Source organism: Eupeodes corollae, chromosome 3 (assembly GCF_945859685.1).
Source record: "Eupeodes corollae chromosome 3, idEupCoro1.1, whole genome shotgun sequence".
NCBI classification, from domain to species: domain Eukaryota; kingdom Metazoa; phylum Arthropoda; class Insecta; order Diptera; family Syrphidae; genus Eupeodes; species Eupeodes corollae.
Window position 1 is genome coordinate 88,234,902 of NC_079149.1, and position 27,931 is coordinate 88,262,832.

The window sequence follows — 27,931 nt, forward strand, 5'->3', positions numbered from 1 at the left end:
AACACCCCCGGGCTATCCCCCATCAAACAACGCTTCCCCCTGTGTTGTTGAATTGCATTTACATTAAATATTGTACATATTTATATTTTAATTAATATTCGTTGGGATGTGTATTTATTATAAATTTCCATAAATACTAATTTAACAACCACCAACAGCGAATTGTTGTCGCAACGTCAGAAGTCCGTTCGAACGTTCGTTTTTCGTCTGCGCCCCTCTGCGTCAGCAGTTCAGATCGGAGCGGTGCCGTAATGAGCCGCTGCCGCACACAAAATTATATTTCGCATGCAATCTCAGCAACAGCAACAGATAGCAAAAGTTAATTAATTGATTTCAAACACAAAGAACAGTTACTCATTTGGCCATAATTCAAATATCACAACAATAAAAAGAAAAGAAGAAATAAACTTGTGAAATTGTCTTTATAATTGCAGCAAGTTGTTCATTAATTGCCATTTAACCAGAAAGGTTAGTCAGGTGGGGGTGGGGGTGGTGTGTGCGTTAGCAAAATTTCACCCTTTTTTTTTAATGAATTGCCATCTGAGCTGAGAGAAGAATCTTAACCGAGAATAGACTACTCGTAATCTCACATTGCACTTGCTTAGTTTTTGTTTTATTATTTAACAAAATTATAAAATATCTATCTATAAGTGTTATATAATCTAATCAAGCTTGCGTCGAGTCCGAGTGATCTGTCACGTTTTTTTAAAGTTCCAGCAGCGATTGCTAGCTCGGACATGTTCATTAGTTCATATGTATATCGTTGCAATTGTCTTGTATTCATCACTTCAGACGTTATCCTATGAATACAAAACACAACTACCTCCTATGTCTAGCATGATCGTGCTTTTTCTGTATTGCTAATTTCTAGGAATAGGAAGGCCAGTGAGTTTCAGGCGATTAAACAATATTTAAAGAACAGAAAAGAATCGCATATGATTGAATTTAACGAAATTCTGCACGCATTTTAGATTTTTATCGACTAGGTTTTATTTTAGTTTTATATTTAAAATTTTGTTTAAGCTTTTTAATGCATTGGGGTGAGTAGGTGCGCATTGTTTTAAGTGAAATACGTTTTGAATTACCTACATACAAATATTTAATTGATCTTATGATCGATGGAATGACGTCGAATGCATCTGTGCTTGGAGATATTCCCAGAAGTTATTTGACTTGAAGGACATTCGACATACACAGAACACAGATAAACCATTAACTGCTATTAAGTTTCTATAAAAACAAAAAAGAGTTAAGACCAGCTAATTACAGGTATGCACTTAGCTAAGCCCAAGCAGAATTAGATGCTCAATTTTAAAATGTGGGAACCTCGTTCTTTTCTGGCAGTTTCCTTCATAATAATGTTTTATTTTTAATGTTTTTTTCTGACAGTTTCCTTCTTAATAATGTTTTAGGGTACCTACAGGTAGGATTTTTGAGACTCTTTGCTTATTAATTAATTTTTAGCTTTTCAAATGTAACAATATTTTCCCAAAGGTTTAATGTTAATAAGTAACTAACTATTCATTTATTGATTCGTTGTTTTGATACATTTGTTAACAATTGAATGATGCAAAAATGGGACATTTACTGATAAAATGAAAGCAGTCTTCTTTGGATTTAAGATTACATAAGGAACAAAATTAGTTGAAACTTCCATTGTAGGGTCCTCCGTTAAGTCCTAAGAGTTCGCATCTTGCTTTAAAAATTAAGGACATTTCGTTGAAGCTCAGTGAGTCTTGGAAGTAATTTGCTTGATTTAAGCTCATATTGAGTTGGGAGTAAAACACTCTACTGAGGGACTCGCGAGCTACTGCTCCTTTAAAACCATCCCGAACAGAGTTTTCGTGCTTTCCCATTATGCGATAGAGCTGCTCCTTCAAATCAACCAAGTTTCTTTCTTCCATCAAAACTTCTTCATCAAAACTGATTGCCATATTTTTCCATTTCCTCATCCAGCAATCCTTATTTCTTACTTCGTAAGGCAGCATTTTTTTGGATAGGCGCTCATCAGGTTGATTAAAAATGTTTACGATATAATCCGCATGAGTCTTTAATGTACAGTTTTTCAGAGGCATGTTAAAAGGTTTTTTTTTTTAAATTCGGTGGAATTTTTCAATTGCTTCGTATTCTTCCATGCCCCATACTTGAGCAGCATTGCAAAGTGTAGTCTTCACAATAGCTTAAAAAAATTTGTATTCCGCAGAGAGTGGGACTCGTTTGTTTGAGAAAACATTTTTCCATGATATATTTAGCATACTTTGACAACAATTGGTTTTCTCAACTAAATGTTCGTTAAAGTCCATCTTCGTTCTAAGTTTCACTCCTAAGTATTTATATTCGTTAACCACTTCCAGGAAGTTACCATTGGAGTACAAATTATAACGAATCTAGAAGATCTGGAAAATACCATGATCTTGGATTTATCAGTGTAGAAGAAGGATCAGAAGATCCCATTTGCAGCAATATTCTGATAGACGATTTATCATCAGTTGTAAATCATCGGGTGACTGTGAAAGTACATTTATTGACATTCCAGCGATCCGAATTCCACCAGGAAGGAAATTCACTATGTCATTGATGAAAAGTGAAAACAAAAGGGCACTTGTTTGACACGATTGTCTGTTGGAAACAATTTTGAATAAGCTGACCCATCCCAGACAGATGCTTGAGAATCAAAATACATTTCTTTTATAACATGGATAAACTTAGTTGAAATACCTATTTGCGAGAGCTTATAGAAGAGAACATTATGATTCACCAAGTCAAAAGCTGATTTAAAATCTACAAAGAATATAGACCTTCTTGATCCTGGCTTGGAAGGCTTTCACAATCAAAGTAATTGAAAAAATGTGGTCGGTGGTTGAATAGTTTTTCCTAAAACCAGCTTGAAATTCGGAAAGAATATTGTTGACGTCAACCCATGATTCCAATCTGCCTGCAAGAACTCCACAAAACAATTTCGCCAGGACTTTCATAAAAGAGATTCCTCGATAATTTTCAACCAGGTCCAGAGCTCCTTTTTTGTGAATCGAAAAGATCACTGACTTTTTAAATGAACTGGGGGTGTCCTCATTTTGTAACGCTTTATTGAATAATCATCAGTTGGTTGATGAAGCTCGGAGGAGCGTTCTTGAAAAATTCCTATGGAATTCCATCTTCGCCCGGGGCTTTTCTATTTTTCGCTCTGTGAATAACAGCATATATTTCATAAGCTGAGATTTCCTTTTCCAAGCAATCGTTGGTTACCAAAGGTTCCGCAAAGTGATAGTTTAATAATGATTTGCCGTAAAGGAGATTTTTAAAGTGCACTGATAGGTCTTCAGCAGACGACCCCCATAGGTTTAATGTCTACGGGAAATTTGCCAGAAATTAAGGTTCTACATTCTCCTTGAACCTGCAAAATAAGTAGGCATTAAAATAACTAAAATATTGTAGGTATTTACTTAAACGAATATGAATATTATTTAAGGTGTATTGGAACGTTAACTGGTGTTTTATTATCCCTTATTTAATGTGTTCATCGTTTTGGAGAATGTTAGTACTTGATATTTCTAAAGAAATGATATTGTATGGCAACAGGATCTGTTATCGAAAATGCGTACCATCGGTTTTTATGAATCCCTCCTTCATTGAATGAGTAATTATCTTTCAGATCGTTCAATATATGTAGAATTGGATATGTTCAAGTTTGAAAACCACATCATAAATGCTGGTGTCAGGGCTCTATTGCATCTCCAACACTCTTTCTCATTTTTATTAATGATCTCCTGTCTGAAACTTCTAATCCAATACATTGTTCCATTGACGAAAAATACACTTAGCTTTTCATCGTTTTCGGGATCACATCACTTTTCTTCGGATGTGGAACTGGAATTCGAGTGGAATTTAATGCTTCGAAAACCACCCAATACTGTATTGTATCTTTAAAGCGAGATATACCCCCTTGCCATTATCCATAGATGGCACTTGCATAGAGGAGACTGAACACCTCGATATTCTCGGTATGTGGATCAGCAACGACCTCATGTGGAACGTTACATACACGATGTTGCCAAAAACGACGCAAAATGTTTGGCTTTCCTTAGGCGATCCCTCAGACCCCCTTCAGATCTGACTGTTATATAGTCTCAAAATAATAGAAAACTCCCATTTCTGTTCTAAAGAAAAGTATCTTGCCTTAAACCGTTATTTTAACAGTTTATGCTCTAGATAGCCAGTTGAATTCATCCCCTTAAACAGTTTAACCATCCTATCCGCGCTTCCAGGAATGCTCAACAGTATAAAATCGAGCACAATATTGGTCCTACTATCAAGTACAGAGATTCGTTCTTTAATCGTACTACGCGAATGTGAAATGCTTTACAACACTGTGCTTCCCAGTCATTGCAATATTCAGGAATTCAAAATCAATACGGACTTTTTTTAGGAAAATTTCAAGTGAAAAAAAAGAAACCCAAAATAGTTGCTTAAAGAAAAAGTTTTGACGTTAACTTGTGAAAAGTGGTGGGTAGTGAAATTTTCTTGACTAAAATATATTAAGTCAACTTTTTATGCAGATTCAGAAGCATCAACTCAAATAAAATTGAAAGCCGATATAAGGCACCCACGCCTATCGTAGTAATTATTTACTTAAATAATATTTCGAATATGCAATTTTGTCTTAACTTGATACACACTAAACTTAACTGAGATATCGTACCGCCTACCATAAACAGAATAACGATTATTAAAATTGAAAATAAGTCTTTAGAGCAAATGTAATAGTACCCAGGATCCAAACGCATTTTCTTACTTTAAAAAACGAACGTTAGAGATATGAACCTTTTTGTCCTTCATATTTTATTGCCCAAATATTAAATACTCATTATTGAAAATGTGTCACATAATAATAAATACTAATATTGAGCTATGTGCTACATTTCACTTTTACTCGAAACAAAATTGAAATTGATTCAAAATAAAAATTGGAATTGAAAATTTGAAATTCACTTTTATCGATATCGATTTAATTTTTTTTCAAACTGAAGTGTTTTTTCGTGTTCTAAATTTCTTTAATTCGACCAGAGTAACGTGGTATGATTTAAATTCGACAAGAGAAAATTGTTTAAAAGCATTAATATTTTCACTTAGGGGACATAAACATTAAGTTTGCTATAGAATGATCGTGAGAACTTGCAGCTTCTTATTTATATTTGAGAAAAGGGACAGAACGTTTAGAACGACTTTTAAACATACTAAATTTCTTTTCTATAACAAAAATAAAGTTCTTTTAAAAACTTTCAAGACACATTCAGAAACTATACTATGATACCAGTCTTTCCCAATCGATATTTGGCAACTGCTTATCGCAAGGAAACCCAAATCTGACTAATATTTTATTAAAACAAAATTATACAAATTATGACAATAAACAAAATTGTTTAATCACTGATTTGCTAAATTTAAATTTCTTTAATTTCACTTGAAGTGATTTCAAAGAGTATTCGAAGTTATGAAATTGTTCAAGTGATATAACCCAAAAACACAATTTATAGGTATTTAGATTTAATTTCACTCAATTTTGGGAACCTCGCTGATTAATTCTGGCCACTTTGCTGGACTTCTAGTACACATGCTTTAATTTAAGTTCTTGTAACGGAACATTGTAAAATTTCTTTTCATTAAACATAAGTTATACCTGTACCTATTTTTTTTTTGTTTTTTTTTTTTTTGAAAAATTATAAAACCAAAAAGAAACAAACCAAAAACATACTGGTTAGCACTTTAAGTATAGTTTTTACTTTAATCTATTCTTTCACTTAAAAGACTTAAAATCAGGCTTTGTTGAAACATTAAAGCTGTTTTTTTCTTTTCTAACCTACCAGCTAAGTTGTAAATTGCAAAATTTGACCAAGCGACAAAAAAGGTCTGAAATAAAATAAATATTTTAATTCTATCTGACCACACTGTTTCGGAATCTTATTAGTAGAATACTAGTGACGGGTACACCTATCCTAATTATTTACTTACTTACAGTGATGGAAAAAATAATAGAAACGACCTTAGCTTGCAAGTTCTTTTGCAATAAATAGCGTGTAAACAAATTTTTAAAAAAATATCTTACAACTCTCCATACCTTAATTAAGGAAAAAATATCACATTAAATTGTTAGACTTAAACAAAAGAAAAGAGTTATAAAAAATCCCTGATTTATTTTCCACTAATTTGAACTGGACAAATAATAGAAACGAATTAAGAATGGTACTGTATTTTGATAATAGGATTATTTAATGGCTAAAATTGTTGCTAATACCTAAATGCATGGTTTTTGCAAATTTATAATAAATAGCATAATCACATTTTTTTGACACTTGTCTTGAAAAGTGTGAAATACCACGAATTTTTTTAATTTTTAACCTTAAGATGTCCTTGTATTTGGCCCTGCAGTTTCTTTTAAGTTTACCCCAGATATAGTCTATCATTTAAAAAAGAAATAATTTTAATGGGCTTTCCATGAAGTGTATTGTGTTATAGAGATTGTATTATTTCTACAATTTTTATGAATGCTTCGATTTATTATATTGCGTGAATCCACATTAATAAGCGTTTCCTTTTTGAAAAAGGCCAACATTTCGTTTCTTAGAGCCCGAACTCAGTCCACGGCATCTACAAAACCTATATACATATGTACGTCCGAAACTTGAATATACCTCTCATCTCTGTACTGGTGCTCTAGTAACTTATTTAAACCTTTTAGACAGTATTAAAAAAAGAGCTTTTAAAATGATTGGTGACATTAACATCATCAACTCGTTTACGTCACTCAAACATCGACGTGAAATAGCCAGTTGCATTCCTCCCCTTAAACAATTTAAGCGCTTCTGGAAATGCCCATCAGTTTACCCTTGAGCCCTACTTCGGCCGTACTATGAAGTACAGAGATTCATTTTTAGCCATATTACACGAATGTGGAACGCCTTGCCACGCTCTATCTTGCCCTGTCATTGCAATGTTCAGAAATTTAAAATCAATGTACACCGACACCTCCTATTCAACCCTTCCCTCTTTTCCTAATGCTCACACTGTATCTTTGGCATATTAAAGGTATACAAAACGCTTTCAGTGTTCGCTAATTATAAAAAAAGCAAATTTAATTTTTAAAAAAATTGAACTTTATTCAAAAAATTGGACTAGCTTCAGATGGTGAATAAAACTAGCAAAACTCATAGTGCTTTCACCAAAATCCTTAGCAATCATCTCCGTGTATTTGGAATCGAACTTAAAGTTCTTTGAACATCTGCCATGAATTCTAACATCTTATCTGAATAAATTTGTATTTGTTTTTCTAAACAGACGATTAAGAAACTCTAAATTTGAATCCAAATAGGAGACACGGAGATGATAGCTTAGAACTTTGGTTAGTTTTTATCATCGTTTCTATTATTTTTTCCATCACTGTACCTTTCAAAAATATCTATATACATATATATAAATAAAGAGTTATATATTTTGCATTTTCAAAAGTATAGGGTAGGAATTCGACATCTGTCAAACTAAGTTGTTAAACCAATGTTTTGTTTTTAGTTAAAAGTCTAACATTTACAAAAATGGAGCACTTAATTATCTCACAACGCATACAAATTGTCAAAAACCTACTACAAAAAAGGTGATTCTGTCACAACCGTGCTTTAAGAGGAGATTATGAATTACATAATAGTCCTACTACGCAAGCAATTGCAAAATTCAGAAGAAGTTTTTTCTTAATCGACGAAGCACATTTCTCACTCGGTGGGTATGTTAATAAACAAAATTGTCGTATTTGGGATTCTGAGAATCCTCAAGTAATTGAAGGGAGGCCATAAAATCCACAGTCACTGTTTGGTGCACACTTTGGTCCGGAGCTGAGGTGTTATTGGACTGTAGTTCTTCAAAACCGACGAGGGCAGGACTGTAACCGTCATTTAAGAGCGTTATGTTCATATGATAACCGTATTCTTTTTGGTTGCTCTTAAAAAATACGACTTAGAGAATCTATGGTTTGAACTAGACAGTGTCACATGCCATACAACTCGAGCGAATATGGCTTTATTGTAATAGAGATTTCCTGGCCTAATAATTTCTCGTCGTGGCTTTATCAACTTGCCACCAAGATCATGCGATTTGACACCACTGGGCTTTTTTGTGGGGATCTGCAAAAGACCGCGTTTAAACCAACATTCATTAAGTTATGGCTGAGAAACCGCCCAATATGTGTCAAAAAGTGGTTGAAAACTACTTCAAAAGTATCGATGCTTGCAACAATTTGAGTGGTGGTCATAAAAATAGTTTTGAAAAAAAATAATATTTTATATTTTATTAACGTTAACTTTTGAAACCACAAAATGGATAACCTAATATTGTCGTTATGATTTATGATTTTTTTTAAATTGTTGGGCCTAAATAAATGATAATTTGTGGTGGTGGTGGGTTGTAGGTTGTACCCACCTATTGTTCTGTGTTCACAGTAAAAGTGTCTGCTAAATAAATTATTTCAAAAAAGGAACCCAGAGTTAACAATTGGAAAATTATGTGTTACAATAAATATCTAACAGCTAACTTCAGTCTGCATTACATATTAAAATTGTCTCTTTTGTCTGACCCTGAATAGGGCAATAGATAGGTACTTAATCTACCTATAGACCTATAGGTGTATATTTTAGGGCTTAATAGTCGAATTGCTTGTGCATTTTCTTAAATTATAGCCAAGTATATCTACCAAACTACATATAGCTATCTTCTTGATAGACAACCTCAAAAGTTATCGTTTGATAAATCATTTACCAACCTAGTATTTGTTTATCTAACTTTTTAAATTTTATTTTAGAAACATATGTAGTTTTAACAATTGCATATTATGTATAGGCCCAATGTATGTAGGTACCTACTTATAAAATAAAATATAGGTACTTCAATTTTTGAAAAATCCTTCAATCAGATTCCAAGTGAAAATTTAACCAACCAAATAAGAAAAAATCAACAATAATTTTCCTCTTCTTTAGGTGTCATCAGTAGTAGAAGAAACAAGAAGAAGAAGACGAACAAAAAAAAAGAGTGATAGCCCCTACATAACCAATGCGCGAAAACGAGACCACTACACATGCACACACTTCCAATAACAAAATCAAAAAAGAATAAGAGTATTTTCGCCTGGATACACGAACACGGTCGGTTCGGTCTATCGGTCGGTCGGTGTACACAGAACAGATTTGTTTTTTCTTCTCGTTCTCCCTTACGTTAGCCGAGCGAGAACCGACGAAGTAGGTTTTTGGTAACAATAAAGAAACAATGGTTCCAAGTAGCAGCAAAATCCGATTTTTAAAATTTTCTCGTTTACAGAAGAATAAACTTACCATTTTTAATTATTTGCTTGCTATCCGTTTTATGTATTTCAGTGGATGTCGAATGGGATTTCAACAAACCGAAAAAAAATACCACAAGACACAAAATTATTGTAGGAAATTCTCGATCTCACGGAAACAGAAACTGTTATTCTTCTTCCTATATAAATTCTATTTATCACATCACAAAGTTTTCTCTATTCTCCTCGTGTGTTCTCACATTTTCTCCTCAATTTCTATTTTTCGTTCAGCACACACAACACTATGGCACAATTTTTAAAAATTTTAAATAATTTGAAGGAAAAATAAAAAACAAGGAAACAAAAATGTATCTTTCATTTCTTTATTTTTCTTTTGTTGTTTAATTTAATAATAATTTTGTTCCCTTCATTTGCAAACAATGAGAAAAGAATTAAAAAGCAAGAGAAAGAATATTAATAAAACTTTACACAGGTAGAGAATTTGGAAGATTCGACATCGACATCGACTTCGACATCCGAATCGAAACGAACGAGATATAGAAACAAAATATAGCTGATCTCTTCTCCATTTTCATCTCCATTGTCGTATTGGAAACTATTTCTTTCACATAATAATTTCACGCAACCGATTCACGTCTTTGTATGGTCGATTCATTCTGTTTCCCTCTTAAAATGTCAAAAATAATAATAAAAAAAAAAATAAAACAAACGTCAGTCAGTGTATATCACTTGTGCGTATTTTATTCTCCTTTTGTTATTTATCTTCGATTCACTTTGATTTTGTCTATCGTATCGTTCTTTCTCTCTCTGTTCGTCGTCCTACTATGTATTTACTGCAATTATTTTATTTCACTCTCAACGCACATTTTACATGTCACTTATTATTTCTTTCACTCTTTTTTTAATTTTAACGCGAGAAATTAGATGTTCATCGATTTTTACTTGTCGTAATTTTGCATTTTATTGTTTACAAATTAATCCAGCGTAATTTTTTAGTTTTTCGCTGGACGAGCAAGAATTCAGATTCAGATTGACACAACCGAGACCAGACCAACAAGACCGAAGACGAGGACGAGGAGGCAGTAGGCAAGGCAAGGCAAGGCGAAGGCACCACAATAAGAAGAACGAATCAACGAACCACAACCAAAAAGAAAAAACGAGCTTACGTACGAAGTATTTATCGTAGCTTTCTTTTCTTGCAGTCCTTCTCGTTTTTCTAAGCAACTACCTTTATCTCTGTCTATCTCTTGCTCTCTACATCCAGCTTCTCTCTATCTCTCTCTCTCTACAGTGGAGACATATACCTCACCAGTAATTTTGTATTTCTTTCATTTTTTGGTTGGCTATTCCATTTTTTGATTCTCCTAATTTTCTTTTATACTTCGTTTTTTTTTTTTGAGTAAATTTTATTTTTTCACAGCACTTGCTACACTTACTGGTCGAACAATTGGAGTTTTCTTTTTCTATAACGCATGCGACATTATTGCGTTCTATGCACGGAAACGTGTTTTACTTGGTCGGATTTCGAATGATCATGGGAAAATTAATCATTTTCCTTAGGGGAAGAAAATTTGATTTAGCTTAAAATAAAAAAAACACCAAATACTTTGCGAACACTTCACAGCTTCACACACGAATGGCGTCCATCAGTTTAGATTTTAAAATGGACTGGCACCACTCTGAAGTGAAAGAGAGCTTAAGGTACTGCACGCATACACTGTTTCATTTTTGATAATATCCCTTAGCTGGTCGGTGGGTTTTGTATTTGTCTCTTTTTGGTTTGTGTACTTAAAATGTATTTTACTCATTTTAACTTTGATTATGTGAGTGAGATATTTTAGAGATTTTGCTTTGTTACTTAATTCTGGAGTAGTATTTATTTAAAAGTGCTGCCAGAATATAAAATTTATATCCAATAAGGAGGACGTGTGGAATTCCATTCGTTTTCTTCTTGCGACTGATTTTGGCATCTGGAAGTTTCACGGGTTAAAATTCTGTTCATATCGAAACTAAAAAGATGTTTTTCTAAAATAATCGGGTTTTGCTGACATTTTTTTATCATTAATATTAATAATATTTAGATAAAACCTCTTGAAAGCTAGTTGCTTTACATTCAGAACTTAACCGTATGTAAAACAAGAGATGAACAAAAATTGATGAAAAAATGTTTGTTTCAAAATTTGTTGTCAGGAAAGGACAATTTTGCACATACTACAGTTAAAGGGAACGAAATGAAGATATTCGCAATAGAACCGGAATTATTGACAAAAATGACAACTAATTCGATCCCAGAGAATAAGAGTGGTCTCTTAGGGCGACCCAATAAAAGATGGAGTGACGGTCTATCACATATAAGTACAAATTGGTACAACGAAGCTAAAAATAGAGACAAATGAGGACCCTTGGGGGAGGCTGATGCTAATAGCTCTTTTTATTGCTACCACAATGTCATATTCATTTGGTCTGGGAGCTCATTAAACAACACAACTAGGTTGCGGGAAACTTAGGCCTGTCATCCACTAGACAGCAATTACATTTGCACGCAGCATTGTAATAATTTGAGTATCAATAAATAAGAGATTTCATTTTAATATTAAAAAGGGTATTTAGTGAAGCATTGCTATAGATCCTGTCGTATCAAAGAAGAAAGTCTAGGCTAATTGTCAGTTTTTATCTCCTTTATAGGGTACTTCATCCACCCAATAAGTTACTTCACACATTAACTTTTAGTTACACCTGATTGTTTCGTAGAGCCATTTTTGTAGTAAATGTTAACAATTTTAATACGTTTTCGAAGTGTGTAACTTTCATTTTTAGCAATGGGCACATTCACAAAGCTAGTGACTACGTAATCAAAATTCAAATAGCTTTTTGAATGCAAAATTGCACTAAAAAGCTAGTCAATCAGGATTCAGGAACTGTCACATTAATGACAAATATATAAAATAAGACACATTTGTGTTTTCAGAACTATAAATTCAATTAAACCAAAGAGACCTATAATACGATTGAATTATATTTGTATTCAAATACCGAAAGATTCATTTAATTTTGAATTCTTCTTCTTACCGAGCCGCTGATTGTGAAACGCCAACACCAGTGTGCGCTAACATTGTAGCCTAAATAAATTTAAACGACTTTTGTAGTTCGATTTAGCCAATCAGAATCCCTTGACTACGTAACGATAGCCACTTTGTGAATGTGACCAATAGCGCAGTTTTTACTTGTCAAATGTCAAAGCATGGCAGCTTCAAAAGTGACAGCTGTCCATGTTCAAATAGATCAGAGATTTCCGTATTCTCAGAAATATTTTAAAAAATGTTTCAAACAAGTACCTAATTTTAGCGAAATTTAAGCACAGATTTTGTATGATTAGTTTTTGTTTGGCAGATTCACATGAGAAAGGGTATTATTATTCACTGTTCGATTTTGTGGATTCTTTCTGGGTTGTAATTTTATAAAAATGTGAGTTAGCTTTATTTTAATTTTCTTATAATTTATCCACAATAAAATATAAAATTCATTTATTCTCCTGGACACCCGTAATCTTAAGGATTCCTCTAATTTTTCCCTTTGAGAACATATATAAACCATATTTGATTCTATTTTTAAATTTAATATTTGGCAACTTTAATGGAAAGTTGACTGGAAAGTAAGTCAAGAAAAATGTCCCTAAATATCAAGTTAAGCCTACTTCTGTCAAAATGACAGTTGCTAATGTTTTTTTGTCAGTCAACTCAAATCTGAACTTTATAACTCAATGATTCATTTATTTTCTGGACAACTTCATTTAGTGCTTTCTGTAAAATGGCTTTTTGTCAATTTGAAAAAAGAAGTAACTAATATTTCCGTACAATACCTAAAACATACACATTTTGGTGGACTTGTAGCATGGCTAATGAATGTCAAACCAAAAGTTTCAAATCATTGGAATATAGGAAGAAAAAGTCAAACATCATTGACACAACAGTGGCAAATCACTAGAAAATGGGAAAAATTATTTTCGCTTCGCCGCGAATTCGTTTATAAGGAAATACGACGAGAGTCGAATTGAAGACGATCCGATACTAAGGATTTTGTAGATCACGATTAGTGTAGTTCGTTCAGAATTTGATTTCATAAAACGAATCTTAAAATCCCCAAGTACAATCCTAAATGCGTAAATCATTATCAAGTTAATTATTTCCAAACTCTTGTTTGTTTTCATTTTATTTAAAAAATATAACTTTTTAATTTTGCATTGAAAAGCCTTGCAACCAAAACTATCGATTATTGTTGATTTAAAAGTTATTTAAGTAAATCTAAAATTCCAGTTGGAATGTGTTCGGACTTTCCAAAAATACAAACTATCAAAATAACTTAAATTTAAAAATTAAAATTTAATCAAGATCAATGTGATTCTCGACAAAAATATTTTGTGTATGTTTTTTAGACTCCTTCATCCTCTCATAGGATTTCAGCATATCATCCATTGAAATAGCAAGCAAATTATCATTAGATGATGTTGATGCACCTGCTAACAACTCACTATCTCCATTAGCCGAATCAATAGCTTTCTCATTATCGCGCATAAACGTTCTCATTCTATAAACAGAAGCATTGCGGCACATCTCTCTTAGATCAGAACCGGAAAATCCTTTGGTAAGTTTTGATAGTTGATTAAAATTAATAGAATCACTTATGTTTTCTGTTTCGAGAACAAGTTTCAATATTTGCAAACGCTGGGCATCGGTAGGTAGGCCAATATGGAATTGAGCTGGCATACGACGGAGAATTGCCTTATCGAGATCTTGTGGACGATTGGTTGCCCCCATGACGATAACTGACGAGCCACTTTGTGTACTAAGGCCATCCCAGAGCATCATGAATTGAGTTTTCATCATGGCGGTGGCTTCATGATCGTTTGAAGTGCGGGTGCGCAGGAATGAATCGATTTCATCGATGAATATGATGCAAGGTTGCAACTTAACAGCGAGGGAGAAGACGGCAGAAGCCAATTTCTGTGATTCACCATACCTGAAAGGAAATACAACATTTAATATTAAATACAGTTAATAGTTTGTCCTTTTTTATTTTTATTAAGGCTCTCAATTTTTAAGACTTTTCCTAAATTACTTGCTCAGATAAAAAAGTAAGGTTGTGCATTGAGTAAATACATCCAAACACTTATCAGGGGAATCCCAAAATAAGACTGCCATACTTACCATTTATCTGTCAGAATTGCCACATCCAAGTTGATGAACCTCATGCCAGCCTCTTTGGCAGTGGCTTTTGCAATTAAAGTCTTGCCACATCCAGGTGGTCCATGTAATAGAACTCCCTTTGGGGCTTCCCATAATTTCGACTTGCTAAACAAATCCCTGTGCCTCACCGGCAGAACCACTGATTCCCTCAGCTCCTGAATGACACCATCCAATCCTGCAATATCATTCCAGCTAATTGGAATATCATCGGGTACAACTAAATGCGATGCAATCATCAGCTCATAGTCATTCAGAACTTGGGTATTTATTCCAAAGTTGCTGGCCTTCTGTATCCTGAAATTCTTCATAATTTAGATACACAATTTTGTGATTTAAACAGCCTCTTACCTCTTCAATTGCTCCTCGGCGCGAATTTTGGCATTGCGTTTGTTCTTACTAGTTGGGTCTAATTGCTTCATCATCCATTTTAGCGAGAAGTAGGTAACAACGGAAGCAACAGATACCCGGAGGACCAGTTGAAATATTTCATTCCTGCCCATTTGGGAACCGCCAAAACCAAAATCGCTCATACTTCTCGATAATTAAAAAAAAAAGAAAAGGCAAGAAAAAACGTGGCTAATTTTGCAGACGAGAAGAAATATTTGAACTAATGTAGACAGAGGCACTGAGGCTAAGCTTTTGTTTAAACAAGTGGATAACTTTAACCTGTCCAAAATTGTTAAAACATATAATAAATAAATTTAGCTGGAAAATTTGATAAATGACAGTTGTCTGTTATTTCTGTTTTTCTTTTTAAGGTTGCGGCATAAAATAGGTTTGTTTGATTACACATCTTGTTTATATTTTTATTTAGGGCCGGCACCCACGAAGCACCGAGCAGTTTGAAGTTGCTAATGGTTCAATACTAAATATTGGCCAACTTTGAGTTGCTTTAACTAATATTATATTTTAAGACCAGATATAAAGCGTATAATGAGTGGAAAAGCCATGCGTAGAAATTAACACAAATAACATCCACCATCCGTAAAATACTGTTGCGGATAAAGATGTGATTTTTGTTCCAGTATCGAAATTATTTTTCTAGCTTTTCATTTTTAGACGACGTTTTTACGTTTGATACTTCCTTGAAACTTAATGGATGTGTTCGTTGAGTAGTGTATAATAAATAAAACACTATCAGTCTTTTCTGTTAATGCGAATTATTTGTGGAGGAAAGTCATTACGACTTTACAACGACCTTATTACCGAAAAACGTATTTATAAAGAACATACATGAGTATTAGAGGAGGAATAAGCTAAAACTAGTTGATAGAAGTAATAAAACCGGATTAAAGCTGTTTTAGTATCACAATGACATGACATTTGAATGTTGAAGGTGTGTAGTGACACAGGGGTCAATTCAGAGGTTATTCTCTTAATTATAAACGAGCTGACAGTGTCAAATTGCAACCACTTACTGTCCAAGTCATGATCTTCAAACTCCTTCATGAGAAAACGCCACTAAATGGATAAAATGGATTATCAGCAAAACTTGCAACTTTGTTTACTGAGTCATACGGTTGCATCAACACTTTTTTTGTTTTTTTAGTAATGTTCATATAATATCAACGCTTTGTTTGATTAGTAAGCAATCCGTCGTCATATAATCATAAATGACAAATATTTAACTAACATTTTGACAATTCAAATGCCTGCGCTACCAATTTTAATCCACGAAATGAATTGCCCTGTTTGAGAAAATCGTTTTTGTCATTGTTGAAGCAGAAAATATTACTACTTTTTTTAAATATTGTAAATTCTTAAATATCTTGGGTTTAAATTCAAATTCTGTAACTGTCAAAATTTAAATTCAAATCTGACACTTACATTATACCAATCGCCATCTTTTTATATTTATAAATTCGCCTTAAAACTTTAACTGAAAATGTAACGTAATCTCTCTTTCGAAATTACATGAGTTTTTGTAAAAATACCTGTTAACAAAATAAAATCTTTGGACTCGTATTGTATAACCCTTAGGGGAAATCGCTGTCTTTTTACTTTTAACAAATCTTGTCGTTGTATTTCGCTCGCTTTGATGGTCTTTATTCGAATGCCATTCAAAGTACTCGTTGTATTAAGACAAAGTCAGTAAGGTCAAATTAAAGAAAGTTGTTTTTTCGTTGATAATCGATCAGGATCTACCTATCCTTTCGATAAAGGGTTTAATAGAGATCTCCGGGTTGACGGTCAAGTCTTTTGATCGTTCAGTCATCTTCAATGGACATAGCAAACAGAAATGCAACAAAGTTCCAGAATTTTAACTTCTTGGCAACTTAGTTAATTATTGTTATCTAGTTTGTGCGTTTACATAAAAACCAGTATGCGCAACGCACAAAACACACTGATCTGGTACATTAATGTTGCTTTTGACATAAAGGTTGCCATTTTTTTTTCAGCTGTCATGTGTCATCTATCTTTCCAGCACTAGGCAAATTCAATTCACAGAGACCTAGATTTTTGTATTGCGGAAGTTAAAACTTGATTTTTCCCAGAATTTATTTAATTGTAATTCAGAATAACGTCTTCTTATTGAATTGACAGTGCCTTAAAATTAAATTACTCTTTCAGATCTCTTGGTTTAAAATCAAAAATGAATAACCTAAGTTTTGGTAATTCTCAATTAAGTCGCAATGAGGTCCTGCAATTGATCCTACGTGTGTCTCTTGCGTCCGTTGTTACCTTTTATTCGGTCAAGTGGATGATGAACCAATTGGACCCGACAAGCAAGAACAAAAGGAAGGCCAAAATACGTGCCGAAGAACAATTAAAAAGGTTAGAAAAAGGATTGAATATAAAATTTTGCTCCTACAATAATTTTTCTCAATTTTTTTCTTCATTTCATTTGTTTTGATTTGATTTTAAAACGCTTACCAAAATAGACTCGGTGAAGGAGATGGCTTCAAGATTAACACTCAAATTCTGAGTGACTATGAATTGATGATTGCATCACATTTAGTTGTGCCTGATGATATTCCAGTGAGTTGGAAGGACATCGCTGGATTGGATAGTGTTATCCAAGAACTGAGGGAGTCAGTGGTTTTGCCTGTGAGGCATAGAAACTTGTTTAATCAATCGAAACTTTGGGAAGCACCAAAGGGAGTTCTTTTGCATGGGCCACCAGGATGTGGAAAAACATTGATTGCTAAGGCTACAGCTAAGGAAGCTGGTATGAGATTCATTAATCTAGACGTTGCGATTCTCACCGACAAATGGTAAGTAAAATATTATGAAGTTGTTTAGTTTGTGAAGTGGTTATGTAACCGTTTTCGGCAAGTACCTATTTTTGTTTGGCTTGCACATTCGAAAAATTACTTTTCTTTACTTTGTATGTTTTCTTGAAAATGGGTAAATGATTCAAAACATTTAAAAAATTGGGCAATCTTGATCTTAAAATGAAACGATTTGAGCACAGTTGAAGTTTAAAATAACTTGATATTTGTTGGAGTTAAATTTAGTAAATAAAATAATTTTTTGATACTAAAGGACTTAGAATTTTCTAAGTAGCTCACAGTACTTTCATGAGGATCGAAGAAGTCGGTTTTTGTCATTCTGTAATATTTCAAATAATTGAACTTTTCGGTCACAACAACGCAAAATATTCAGCTTTTCACATTCATTCTGTTACACTTTTTGTTATTCTTATTATTGTTAATAAATATTTTATAAATTTTAACATTGATCGATTTATAAAAGCATTTAAATTGCTACAATTTGGAAATATGTTATTACAAGTACTTACAGTGGGAACGGTGCAGATGGGCGCCAGGAATTTTTTTTTTAAAACCAAAAAAAAAGAAAATGTCAAAACTCTTTATGTTGAATGAAGCGAAAATGAAAAGATAACACAACGAACGTTTGTTTTTTAATTTAAAATGTATTTTTTGGGAAACCGTGGGATTGAAGATCCCTGGATTAAAACCCGAAATATTTTCAAAATAAAAGTTAACGAATTACAAAAAAGTTTAAATAATAAAAAAAAGCAAATAACAAAAGAAAATGTGCTTTTAACACCAGGCGCGTCCTTCCCGACATATATATACTTAAAACAACAAAGGGAAAACGAAATGAACTACTTTGCTTGTTTCCTTCCTATTTTCCTCTTATCCACAATCCTCACACCTCGATCCTCGACTCTTAGTTTTCCTTCTAATTTCCTCTATTCACGATTTTCTATATCCTTCTTCTCAATTTTTCTTTTTTTTTTCTTCAAACACTTCCTCGAACTTTTTATTTCCTCAATTTCACTTGTCGCTTGCGGGGCTCTATCTAGAGTACCTTCCAAGCTAATTCAAAAACTAATTCTTCCTCCCTCGACCATTCCAGTCACCCACACATTTACCCATCACAAGCATTCGTTTTCGTGATAGTCGGTCACGGCATCATGTCTTCCTGGAAGCTTTACGCTCATCAGGAAAGCCGGCGTTATTGATTCTCAGCGAAACTTTACTTTCACACACACAAACACGGTTTCGACAACTTGTTGGATGAGTTTCCAATACTTGCCGAAACGTAATGGACGAATTAAGACCACTTTCCAACTATTCTTATTTTTCGAGAAAGTTTAAAAACAAAAATCGAGAAGGAGTCTCAACTAGACATTTTCTTATTACTATTAATATTACGCGCGAGATTCGAGTTGTGAGTGTTGTACCAAACATTAAGTTAAGTGACTTTAAAAACGCTGCGTTAAAAACCCATTTTTTACATAAACGATTGAATGTTAATTTCAGTTAATCTACGTTAAAATCAGAATTGTTAAAATACAATACATATTGTTGAAGTAAGGGTCCGCCTGACCTCATACTTCTTCGGCTCATCTGCCGGCATTTTTGACCTTGTCGAAAGAAGTCGTTCTTGTTCTCGATCTCGATCACCTGCTTTTGTTGCTTTTGCAAAATAAAGGCTAGGTACACCTGTGGTTGCACTCAACTTTTCCGATATTTTGCAGCCACAACTAGGGATAAAAAAACAGCCAAAGGCTGGTTTTTGTTGCGGTAAAATTTCCCGTAAAAAATCTTTTAAAAATTCGCATTCTTTTCCTTTGGATGTGGGCTTAAAATAGCAGGGAAGTAAAAGCTCATCAATTGAATGTTAATTGGTGCATTAGGGGAATACAAAACAGCGTAGAATTTATGGCTTCGAAAATGACGCATTCAGTTTTTGCATGACCAGAAATTACGGCAGTAAATATTACAATATCTTAAGAGTTCAACAAATGTTTGGTCATTATGAAAAATATGCGTAAAACTACGTCATCGTCGGTTTCTAAACTCGTGCTTATTGACAGCTCAGCTTGGTGTTAATTCAATACTGTCAATGAGTTATGTGACTCCTCCTGTACTTGAAAGTGTAAACGATTTTATGAGACAAATATTCTTTCCAACTCGTTTAGTTGCCAAAGTATTCAAAGACCACGACAATCCGCTGGTCCGGATAGTATGCCTGCTATTGTTCTGAAGAGGTATTCTTCAAACACTACGTAAGCTTTTCTGTCTGTCTCTTTCCGAGTGGATTAAAAACAGCATTTGTGCAGCCTGACTCGAAAGGTAATGGAATCAGCTCAAGAAATATCTTGAAGAAGGAAAGCTTATTAACGACCGGCAGTATGGTTTTAGCATAGCAATAGGTCCACTGGTGAGCTCATGGTTTATCGCACCAAACACATTTTGAATTCGTTTTGGAGAAAGTAAGATTATTGCACTTGATATTTCAAAGGCATTTGAGTTTGGCTTTAAGCTCTCTGATTGAAAATGAGTGCATTTAGTATTGAAGAAACTCTTCTTAGTAGGGTTGGAAATCATCTTTCGAACCATTTAATTAAAGTAGTGATGGTCGGGCGTAAATCTGATATCCACAAAATAAACGTTTTGTACTCGACACTTTCTTATTTTTAAAAATGATATTTTGTTTAAGACTTCTAACCCACCTTATAGCAGCAATGTGTCCAATAGAGATTCAAAAACCATGAAGAACCTAATGCTTCGAAAAATCAATGCTGTTCACTGTAGCAAATGCGTAACCATCCCCCAATGACACTATCCATGGGTGGTAATTGCATCGAGGAGACAGGTTTTTGTTCTGGAGAGATCACTTACACGGCATCGCCAAAAATGCTGTTTAGGTTTCTGGTCTCTGGTGCCCTAATAACATACTTTAGTCTTTTGGATAGAATATCAAAGAGAGCTATAAAAATGATAGGAGATAGTTTTCTTACCGAGATATTTACTTCTCTTGAACACCGCCGCACAGTGGTGCGAGAGCGGAAAAAAGTCTTTTTAAGAAGTCATATTTATCCTTTTAAATTTTATGTTTAAGTACTCTTATATAACCCGAGCGTATGAATTAAAAGTATTTTTTAACATATACATATATTGTATGTTCTGATTTACGAGCCCTCAAAGTTGACAAATAATTTTACTCAAATCGCGAACCGTATTTTTAACAAATTTTGAGATTGTTTTTTTTCCGAAGTTCCTTTAAATAAATTCTCTATCTTCTTAAATAATTTAATTGTTCTATTTTTGATTATCAAAAAAAAAATTGATTATTTATAAAAGATAGCTTCTATAAGTAGTCTGAAGCTTTAGTACTAGGAAAAAATGCGTTTTTTTTAAAACTTTTTGATTTAAAAAAAAAGCACCAAAAGATACCAAGAAAGTAAGTATGCCAGCATATGCTGCAAACAAAATTTGTACTCTTTGATCAACCAATAAGTGAAAGTGAAGTGAAATATAATAAAAATCATACATACATATATAGTGAGTTCAATACATTAAAATGCATTTAATCGAAATACCTTATTCAGTGTTGTGTAGTGAACTTATTACTAATGGATATGATGTTCAAAATCTTTTACCATATTTTGAAAGGGAATACCCCAACTTAATTTCTGAGATAATAGAAACTGTGCTGTCAGAATTAAAGAAACGTATTATGTCTCATTTTTTGAGTCGATGGAACGCATTTCATAGAAAAAAAAGTCATTTTGAAAAAAAATACAATCATTGGCTCGAATGAGTTTTCGGGGTAGAACTAACCAAAAGTGTAATGCCCGAAACGTCAACTTATATGGGAAGACCACGAAAGAGTTTTGACGAATGCTGTGATCGAGCTAAAAGGTATAAGAGGGACGAAATTAGAAATATATTTCCTCAAGAAGAGATAAACTATGCAGCAACATCAGAGAGCTTTTCCTGCTCACAATTTGATCCGGATAAGGCTCTTGCATTATTTATACAAGCAGAATTGTCGAAACGCCAATATCAAGTATTAAGACATGCCCTAAAAGACGAAGGACATGATGTTTTTCCACCTTATATTAAATTACTGGAAGCAAAAAAAAAGTGCTATCCTTTAGATATAAGCATTACGGAAAGCTCAGCAAGTGTGCCACTACAAAAATTGTTAGACCACACTGCAACAAGGTTATTAGAAGGAAAGACATCAGAGAAGATAACCAGAATTGAAGGACAGTCTTTAACACTGTACACTAAATGGGGATGTGATGGTGCCTCTGGACAACCACAATACAGTCAAACATTTGGCAAAGAAGAAACTTCGGACGCTAATATGTTTATGACATCTTTGGTACCAATGTAAATGACTATGGAGGATAACAGGCATATTATTGTGTGAAACAACGATCGACCATCCTCTACAAGATACTGCAGAGCCATCCAATTTTCTTTTGTAAAAGAAACTGCAGAAATCATACGAAACGAGAAACAAAGAATAGATACGGAAATCAGTAAACAGAAACTCCTGAAGCTTCTTCCTGTTTCATATGAATAACCTGACAAATATAAGAACCAAACTGTAAACAGGGAAGCTTTGAAAATGGGAATGTCTCCTCTTCACGCTCGGATAAAATTTATGGAGTGTATCCTCCATGTTGCCTACAATTTGCCATTTAAAGCATGGAGAACCAACTATGAGACCCGTTATATTAGAGATGCTCAGAAAAGGAAAATTCAGCAGGAGTTTCGTGAAAAACTGGGCATCATTGTCGATCTTGTAAAACAAGATACGCGGACAAGTAATGACGGCAACACCTCCAGAAGATTTTTTGCAAATCCAACCATGACTTCAGAAATCACTGGAGTTAGTGAATCCCTAATTCGGCGGTTTGCTGTTGTCCTTGAAGTAATAACGTCGAATGAAAAAAAAAAAATTAGATTTAAAAAAAAGTGCAGCTTACATGTGGGAAACTGCTGAACTGTTTGTTGAGAAATATAAATGGTACAATATGCCAGCAACCGTACATAAGGTTTTGATCCATGGAGAAATAATTAAAAGCTGTGCATTTCAGGTTGGATCGCTCTCCGAGGAAGCCCAAGAATGCCGAAATAAGGATTATAAACCCTACCGCAGGTTTCATTCGAGAAAATGTAACCGAACTGCGACGAATGAAGATGTGATGCATCATATACTCATATCCTTAGATCCAATAATAACAGGTTTAAGGCCACAGGCAAACAAGAAAATACTTCCAATCAGCGCAGACGCTAAAAACCTCATTTTAGCGTCATAAAATTACTACTTCATAATTGTTTTTTATTTATTTTTTGTATGTATTTATTTATTTAATTTTATAATATGCATAGTTAGTAATAATATTTTGTTCAAAATAAAAAGTTAAGATTTTTACTAAAAAAAACTTTTATTAAAATATAACATCAAAAGCCTCAAATTTTAGAAAAATGTCAATAACTTTTTTTCTAATAATTTTTTCTTGACCAAATTTTGACCAAATATGTATAAGAGTAATCTTAACATGTACGCCAAATTTCATTTAAATCCGTTGAACCGTTCAGATTTGACAGACTTTTTTCCGCTCTCCCATACAAACCGAACCACTGTGCGCCGCCGCAAGGTCTCATTTCTAGCATTGTTTTATCGATATTTTCACCAACAATGCTCTAGGTAAATAACCAGTTATATTTTTCCCTTCAAAGAATTCAACCGTAATACTTCACTTCTAGGAATGCTAATCAGTTTACCCTTGAACCAAACTTTAGACGTACTGTTAAGTGTAGAGATTCTTTCTTTAGCTGCACTACACAAATGTGGAACGCTTTACCAGGCTCAATATTTCCCAGTCATTACCATGTGCAGACATTCAAACCTAATGTGCATCGGATTTCCTTTCTAATCCTGTCCGCCCTTCCTAATTGCTCGCACTGTGTTTAATCATTATAAGGGTATTCATAACCCTTTTAGTGCGAGCTCAATATAAACAAAACAAATCAATGGCACTTATTAGATCTCAACAGTTCTAAGTTTATGATGACATAGTTTCAGAACAAGATGCAGTCTTAAAAACTCAAAAAGCCCTGGGTTCGATGATCTTAAAAATATAATTGTAAGAAACCTTCCCAGAAAAGGTGTTCAATTTGTACAAGCTGTTTTTACTGCTTGTTTTAAAATGGCTTATTTTCCAAAGTAATGGAAAACAGATAAAATCATGCTCATTCAAAAATCTGGACAAAATCGGTCCATAAATTATAGTTATATAAGCAATAAGCTTGCTTAGTTCTCTGGGTAAATGCCTTGAGAAACTCACACAAAATAAAATGATATCACTTTTAAAACTGTAGGCACCATCCCATCCAAGACAACAGTACTCGCACACAGTTGAGAGTTGTAAGTCAGCCTATTTATTTATTTACATGCTTATATTCATCATGTTCTGTTGTTTTTTTACAAACATATTTTAGTGATTGAAAAATTAAAATAAATGCTGGGAAGACTCAAGCGCTCTTTTTCAGTTACTTACTTACTTACTTGAGGTGGCGCTACAATCCTTTCTGAAATAGGGCCTCATCCAACAAACTTTTCCATCTAGCTTGGTCCTTTGCTAGATGTCTCCAGTTGAGCACTCCAAGTTGGGTGAGGCCACTATCCACTTGTGCGCGCCTCCTGATCCGCTGTCTTCCTCTACTGCGCTGTCCTGTAGGTGCGGATTCGAAGACTTTCCGGGCCGGAACATTGGTTTCCATGCGCTCTACGTGACCCAGCCATCTTAGTTGTTGGAATTTTACCCTTCTGGCTTAGTCTACGTCCCTGTACAGCCCGTACAGCTCGTCGTTCTATCTTCTCCTCTTCTATGCATACATTACACGAAGAACTTTTCTCTCGAAACGACCCAAGGTGCTTTCATCATAGCCCATGCTTCTGCACCGTATAGCAGGAAGGGGATGATAAGGGTTTTATATAACATTACTTTGGTCCCTCGAGAGAGGACTTTACCACTCAATTGCTTTCTTAGTCCAAAGAAACAGCGGTTAGCAAGAGTTATTTGGCGTTTGATCTCAGCGCTGGTGTTGTTTTCTGCGTTTACAACGGAGTCTAGGTAGACGAAGTCCTTGACTACCTCATAGTTACGTCTGTCGATGGTGACGTTTTCACCAAGACGTCGGTGTTGTATGTCCTTTCTTAACAACAGCATGTACTTTGTTTTGCCCTCATTAACCGTTAAACCCATTTTTGCCGTCTCTGCCAATGTCATCAGCATATTCTAGAAAGAATTTTGAAAGATAGTGCCTCTAGTGTTAACGTGTGAGGTCTGCACTATTCTTTCAAGCACGATGTTAAAAAAATCGCATGACAGCGCATCATCTTGTCTAAAACCTTAGGTTCTGTTAAGTTGTTTCCAACCTTTATGGAGCAGCGTGAACTCTCCATGGTCATCCTGCACAAACGGCCGAGTTTGGCAGGGATGCCAAAACTAGACATGGCTCTATACAAAAAACTTACTTTTGAGCTTCTTTTACAAGAAACAATCAATAAGGTCAACTTGACAATAAAAATCCTCTATCCATTTATTAAAAGAAAATAGAAACTATGGAAAATAAGCTCATAATGCTCAAAGTTACACATATAGAAAACATATCAAATTAAAAAAAAATGTATTATATTATTTGTTGTATATTTCAGGTACGGTGAATCGCAGAAACTTGCTTCGGCAGTTTTCTCGCTTGCCATCAAACTGCAGCCATGCATCATATTCATCGATGAGATCGATTCATTCCTTCGCAGTCGCAGTTCTAACGATCATGAAGCCACGGCCATGATGAAAACTCAATTCATGATGCTCTGGGATGGTCTTAGTACCCAAGCTGGTTCGACTGTCATCGTCATGGGTGCAACAAATCGTCCACAAGACCTCGATAAGGCCATTCTCCGTCGTATGCCAGCTCAATTCCATATTGGCTTACCCACAGACGCTCAACGTCTAGAAATTTTAAAACTCATTCTCAACACAGAAAATATTAGCAATTCTGTGGATTTCAATCGATTAGCCAAGCTCACAAATGGTTTTTCAGGATCTGATCTACGAGAAATGTGCCGAAACGCATCGGTCTATAGAATGCGACAATTCATGCGCACAAATGAGACTGCTCTCAATGCTGCTACCACCTCACAAGAATTACAAGCGTCGACGCCTAAAGAGTTGCTATCAATATCAATGGAAGACCTAATGAAGTCATATGACAAATTAAAAGAGTCCAAAATGCACACCGGAAGTCTCTTTGTCGATAGTCGCATAGACCTAGATTAGTGTTTTACCTTATTTCATCGATATCAAAGTTCGTCTTAAGAGTGTAAATCTAATCATAATATTTTATTTATAGAGACATTGTTAAGGAAGAGTTTAAATATTTATATCACCACCAAATTGTACAATTCTTTGGTAGAAAATAAGTTAGATGTACAGTGATTGTGGTTAATATTCAGTTTTATATTAAATATTTTATAAAAGTTCATTGTTTATTTATTTTTAAATTTGTTTAATATTTATTTCTCTTCAAATTTCACATATTTTACTATACCGAATAAACTATTATCCAAAAATATATTGTTTAAAAAATAAACAGCTATATCACATCCTTTACTTATTTTAAAATCAGTTGAACTAAAAATTTGATCTCCACTGGATTGAAATGGGTGTATATAGACTACAAATCTTAATATTTAGACAATCGAAGAATTTTGTAAAAAGTATTGAATAGAAAAGGAATTATTAATGGCAATCACTGTACATACACTATGTATTCATTTTATCAGCACAAAGATGCTTTTGTTATTGACATCATAAGTTGTAGCAATGCTTAAGCGCGGGACGTCTTGAGCATGAACCCAGGGAATTTTTGTTTTCTTTATTTCTAAGTTGTAAATGATTCTTTCTTAATAAATAATTAAGTTCGTTGACGGAAAATTTTTAGGTTTTTTTTTTTAATATTAATTATCGAAGAAATGAACAACAAACAACTTTTATGTTTATTGATTTAAAGTTATATAAGCTTTATATTTTGTATTAGACTTTAAATCATTGGGGTAAGTTAGAATTTAAATTTTTAATTAATGTATTCAAATTCAGTTGAATAAAGCTTAAAAACTATTAATTAATATATTTTATTTGTTCAAAAGCCATGTTCTTTATTTATGTTACTGAGTGATTCCTTTTTTTCTGTCCCCTATTTCGCCTGAAACTGCTAATTTTTAATTTATTAATTTTTAATTTTCGATCAACCAGTAAACACCCAATTTGATCTGTCAAAAGTTGCAGACAAAATTGGAAGTAAATCGTCGGCAATTTTTCTATCAAAAAATTGGTGGGAAAATTTTATATCAAAAATCAAACAACATTATCCAATTTTTAATTGGCCAACATTAGGCACATATATATGTACTACGGCGACTGCTACCGAGAACAAAGACAGCGTCTATTTGGGTGTGGATTTGTTTTTGGAACTAGGCTCAGGCAAAAAGTCTTGAGTTTCAACAGTGTGAGCGACAATCCGCATCAAGGCTAAATTCACCAACATAAGCCTAATATGCGCGCATGCCCCAACAGAGGAGAAAGATGAAGACACCAAAGACATATTCTTCGAGCTCTTGGACAAGACATATGAGCAGTGCCCTGGCTATGACATTAAAATTGTCTTAGGAGATTTTAATGCCAACATTGACTCGGACCACTACCTCGTTGTAGCCAAAGTACGGCTACGGATATCCCTATCCAAGCCAAAACAAGGAAGTACTGTGAGAAGATTCGACATTAGACGGCTACAATCGCAAGAGACTGCCATGTCCTTTTCCGATCGAGTCTCTAATAAACTCTTAAGGAGTCCTATGCTTCCTGCATTAAGCTTTGAAAACCAGTGGCAACATTGTCTTGCAGCCATCAGAGATGCCGCCTGTGAAGTGCTAGGTTTCACACGGCCACCACAACGAAACCCCTGGTTTGACGACGAATGCCGGCAAGCGCACGCAGCGGAACAAGAGGCATACAAAACGGCGCTGCACAAAAGGACTAGAGCTGCACGCGAGCTCTACGAGCAGAAGA

The 27,931-nt window shown here is 34.1% G+C and overlaps 3 protein-coding genes across 6 annotated transcripts in view; 1 reads left to right on the plus strand and 2 right to left on the minus strand.

Moving 5' to 3' along the window:
* The window catches only part of LOC129951113 (serine-rich adhesin for platelets), a 50,351-nt gene extending 39,320 nt beyond the window's left edge, over positions 1-11,031 (minus strand). For 2 of the 4 annotated variants that reach the window (XM_056063127.1, XM_056063126.1), the window contains exon 1: positions 10,774-11,031. The gene's annotated coding sequence lies outside the window, so the exon portion shown is untranslated. Of the gene's footprint in view, positions 1-9,368; positions 9,742-10,773 lie in introns of all 4 variants that reach the window. The other 2 variants (XM_056063125.1, XM_056063124.1) reach the window with 2 other exon arrangements.
* Positions 11,032-13,528: 2,497 nt separating this feature from the next.
* On the minus strand, positions 13,529-15,291 carry LOC129951764 (outer mitochondrial transmembrane helix translocase-like). Its single transcript, XM_056064085.1, has 3 exons — positions 14,929-15,291; positions 14,542-14,874; positions 13,529-14,353 (listed from the first exon to the last, which is right to left on the minus strand). The coding sequence occupies exons 1-3, from the start codon at positions 15,108-15,110 to the stop codon at positions 13,717-13,719; spliced, it is 1,152 nt and encodes a 383-aa protein (XP_055920060.1). The 5' UTR covers positions 15,111-15,291; the 3' UTR covers positions 13,529-13,716.
* A 1,677-nt stretch (positions 15,292-16,968) lies between these two features.
* On the plus strand, positions 16,969-26,987 carry LOC129951688 (outer mitochondrial transmembrane helix translocase-like). The gene is made up of 4 exons (XM_056063978.1): positions 16,969-17,088; positions 17,152-17,355; positions 17,463-17,795; positions 25,519-26,987. The coding sequence occupies exons 2-4, from the start codon at positions 17,174-17,176 to the stop codon at positions 26,141-26,143; spliced, it is 1,140 nt and encodes a 379-aa protein (XP_055919953.1). The 5' UTR covers positions 16,969-17,088; positions 17,152-17,173; the 3' UTR covers positions 26,144-26,987.
* The last annotated feature ends 944 nt before the right edge of the window (positions 26,988-27,931 follow it).

Bases quoted from the DNA above. Each gene is read 5' to 3' on its own strand.
- LOC129951688 (XM_056063978.1), top strand. From the start codon at position 17,174: ATGAATAACCTAAGTTTTGGTAATTCTCAATTAAGTCGCAATGAGGTC. The intron at 17,356-17,462 runs GTTAGAAAAAGG...TTACCAAAATAG, and splicing joins GCCGAAGAACAATTAAAAAG to ACTCGGTGAAGGAGATGGCT. The intron at 17,796-25,518 runs GTAAGTAAAATA...TGTATATTTCAG, and splicing joins GCGATTCTCACCGACAAATG to GTACGGTGAATCGCAGAAAC.
- LOC129951764 (XM_056064085.1), bottom strand. From the start codon at position 15,110: ATGAGCGATTTTGGTTTTGGCGGTTCCCAAATGGGCAGGAATGAAATA. The intron at 14,875-14,928 runs GTAAGAGGCTGT...GAAGAATTTCAG, and splicing joins GCCGAGGAGCAATTGAAGAG to GATACAGAAGGCCAGCAACT. The intron at 14,354-14,541 runs GTAAGTATGGCA...ATTTCCTTTCAG, and splicing joins GCAATTCTGACAGATAAATG to GTATGGTGAATCACAGAAAT.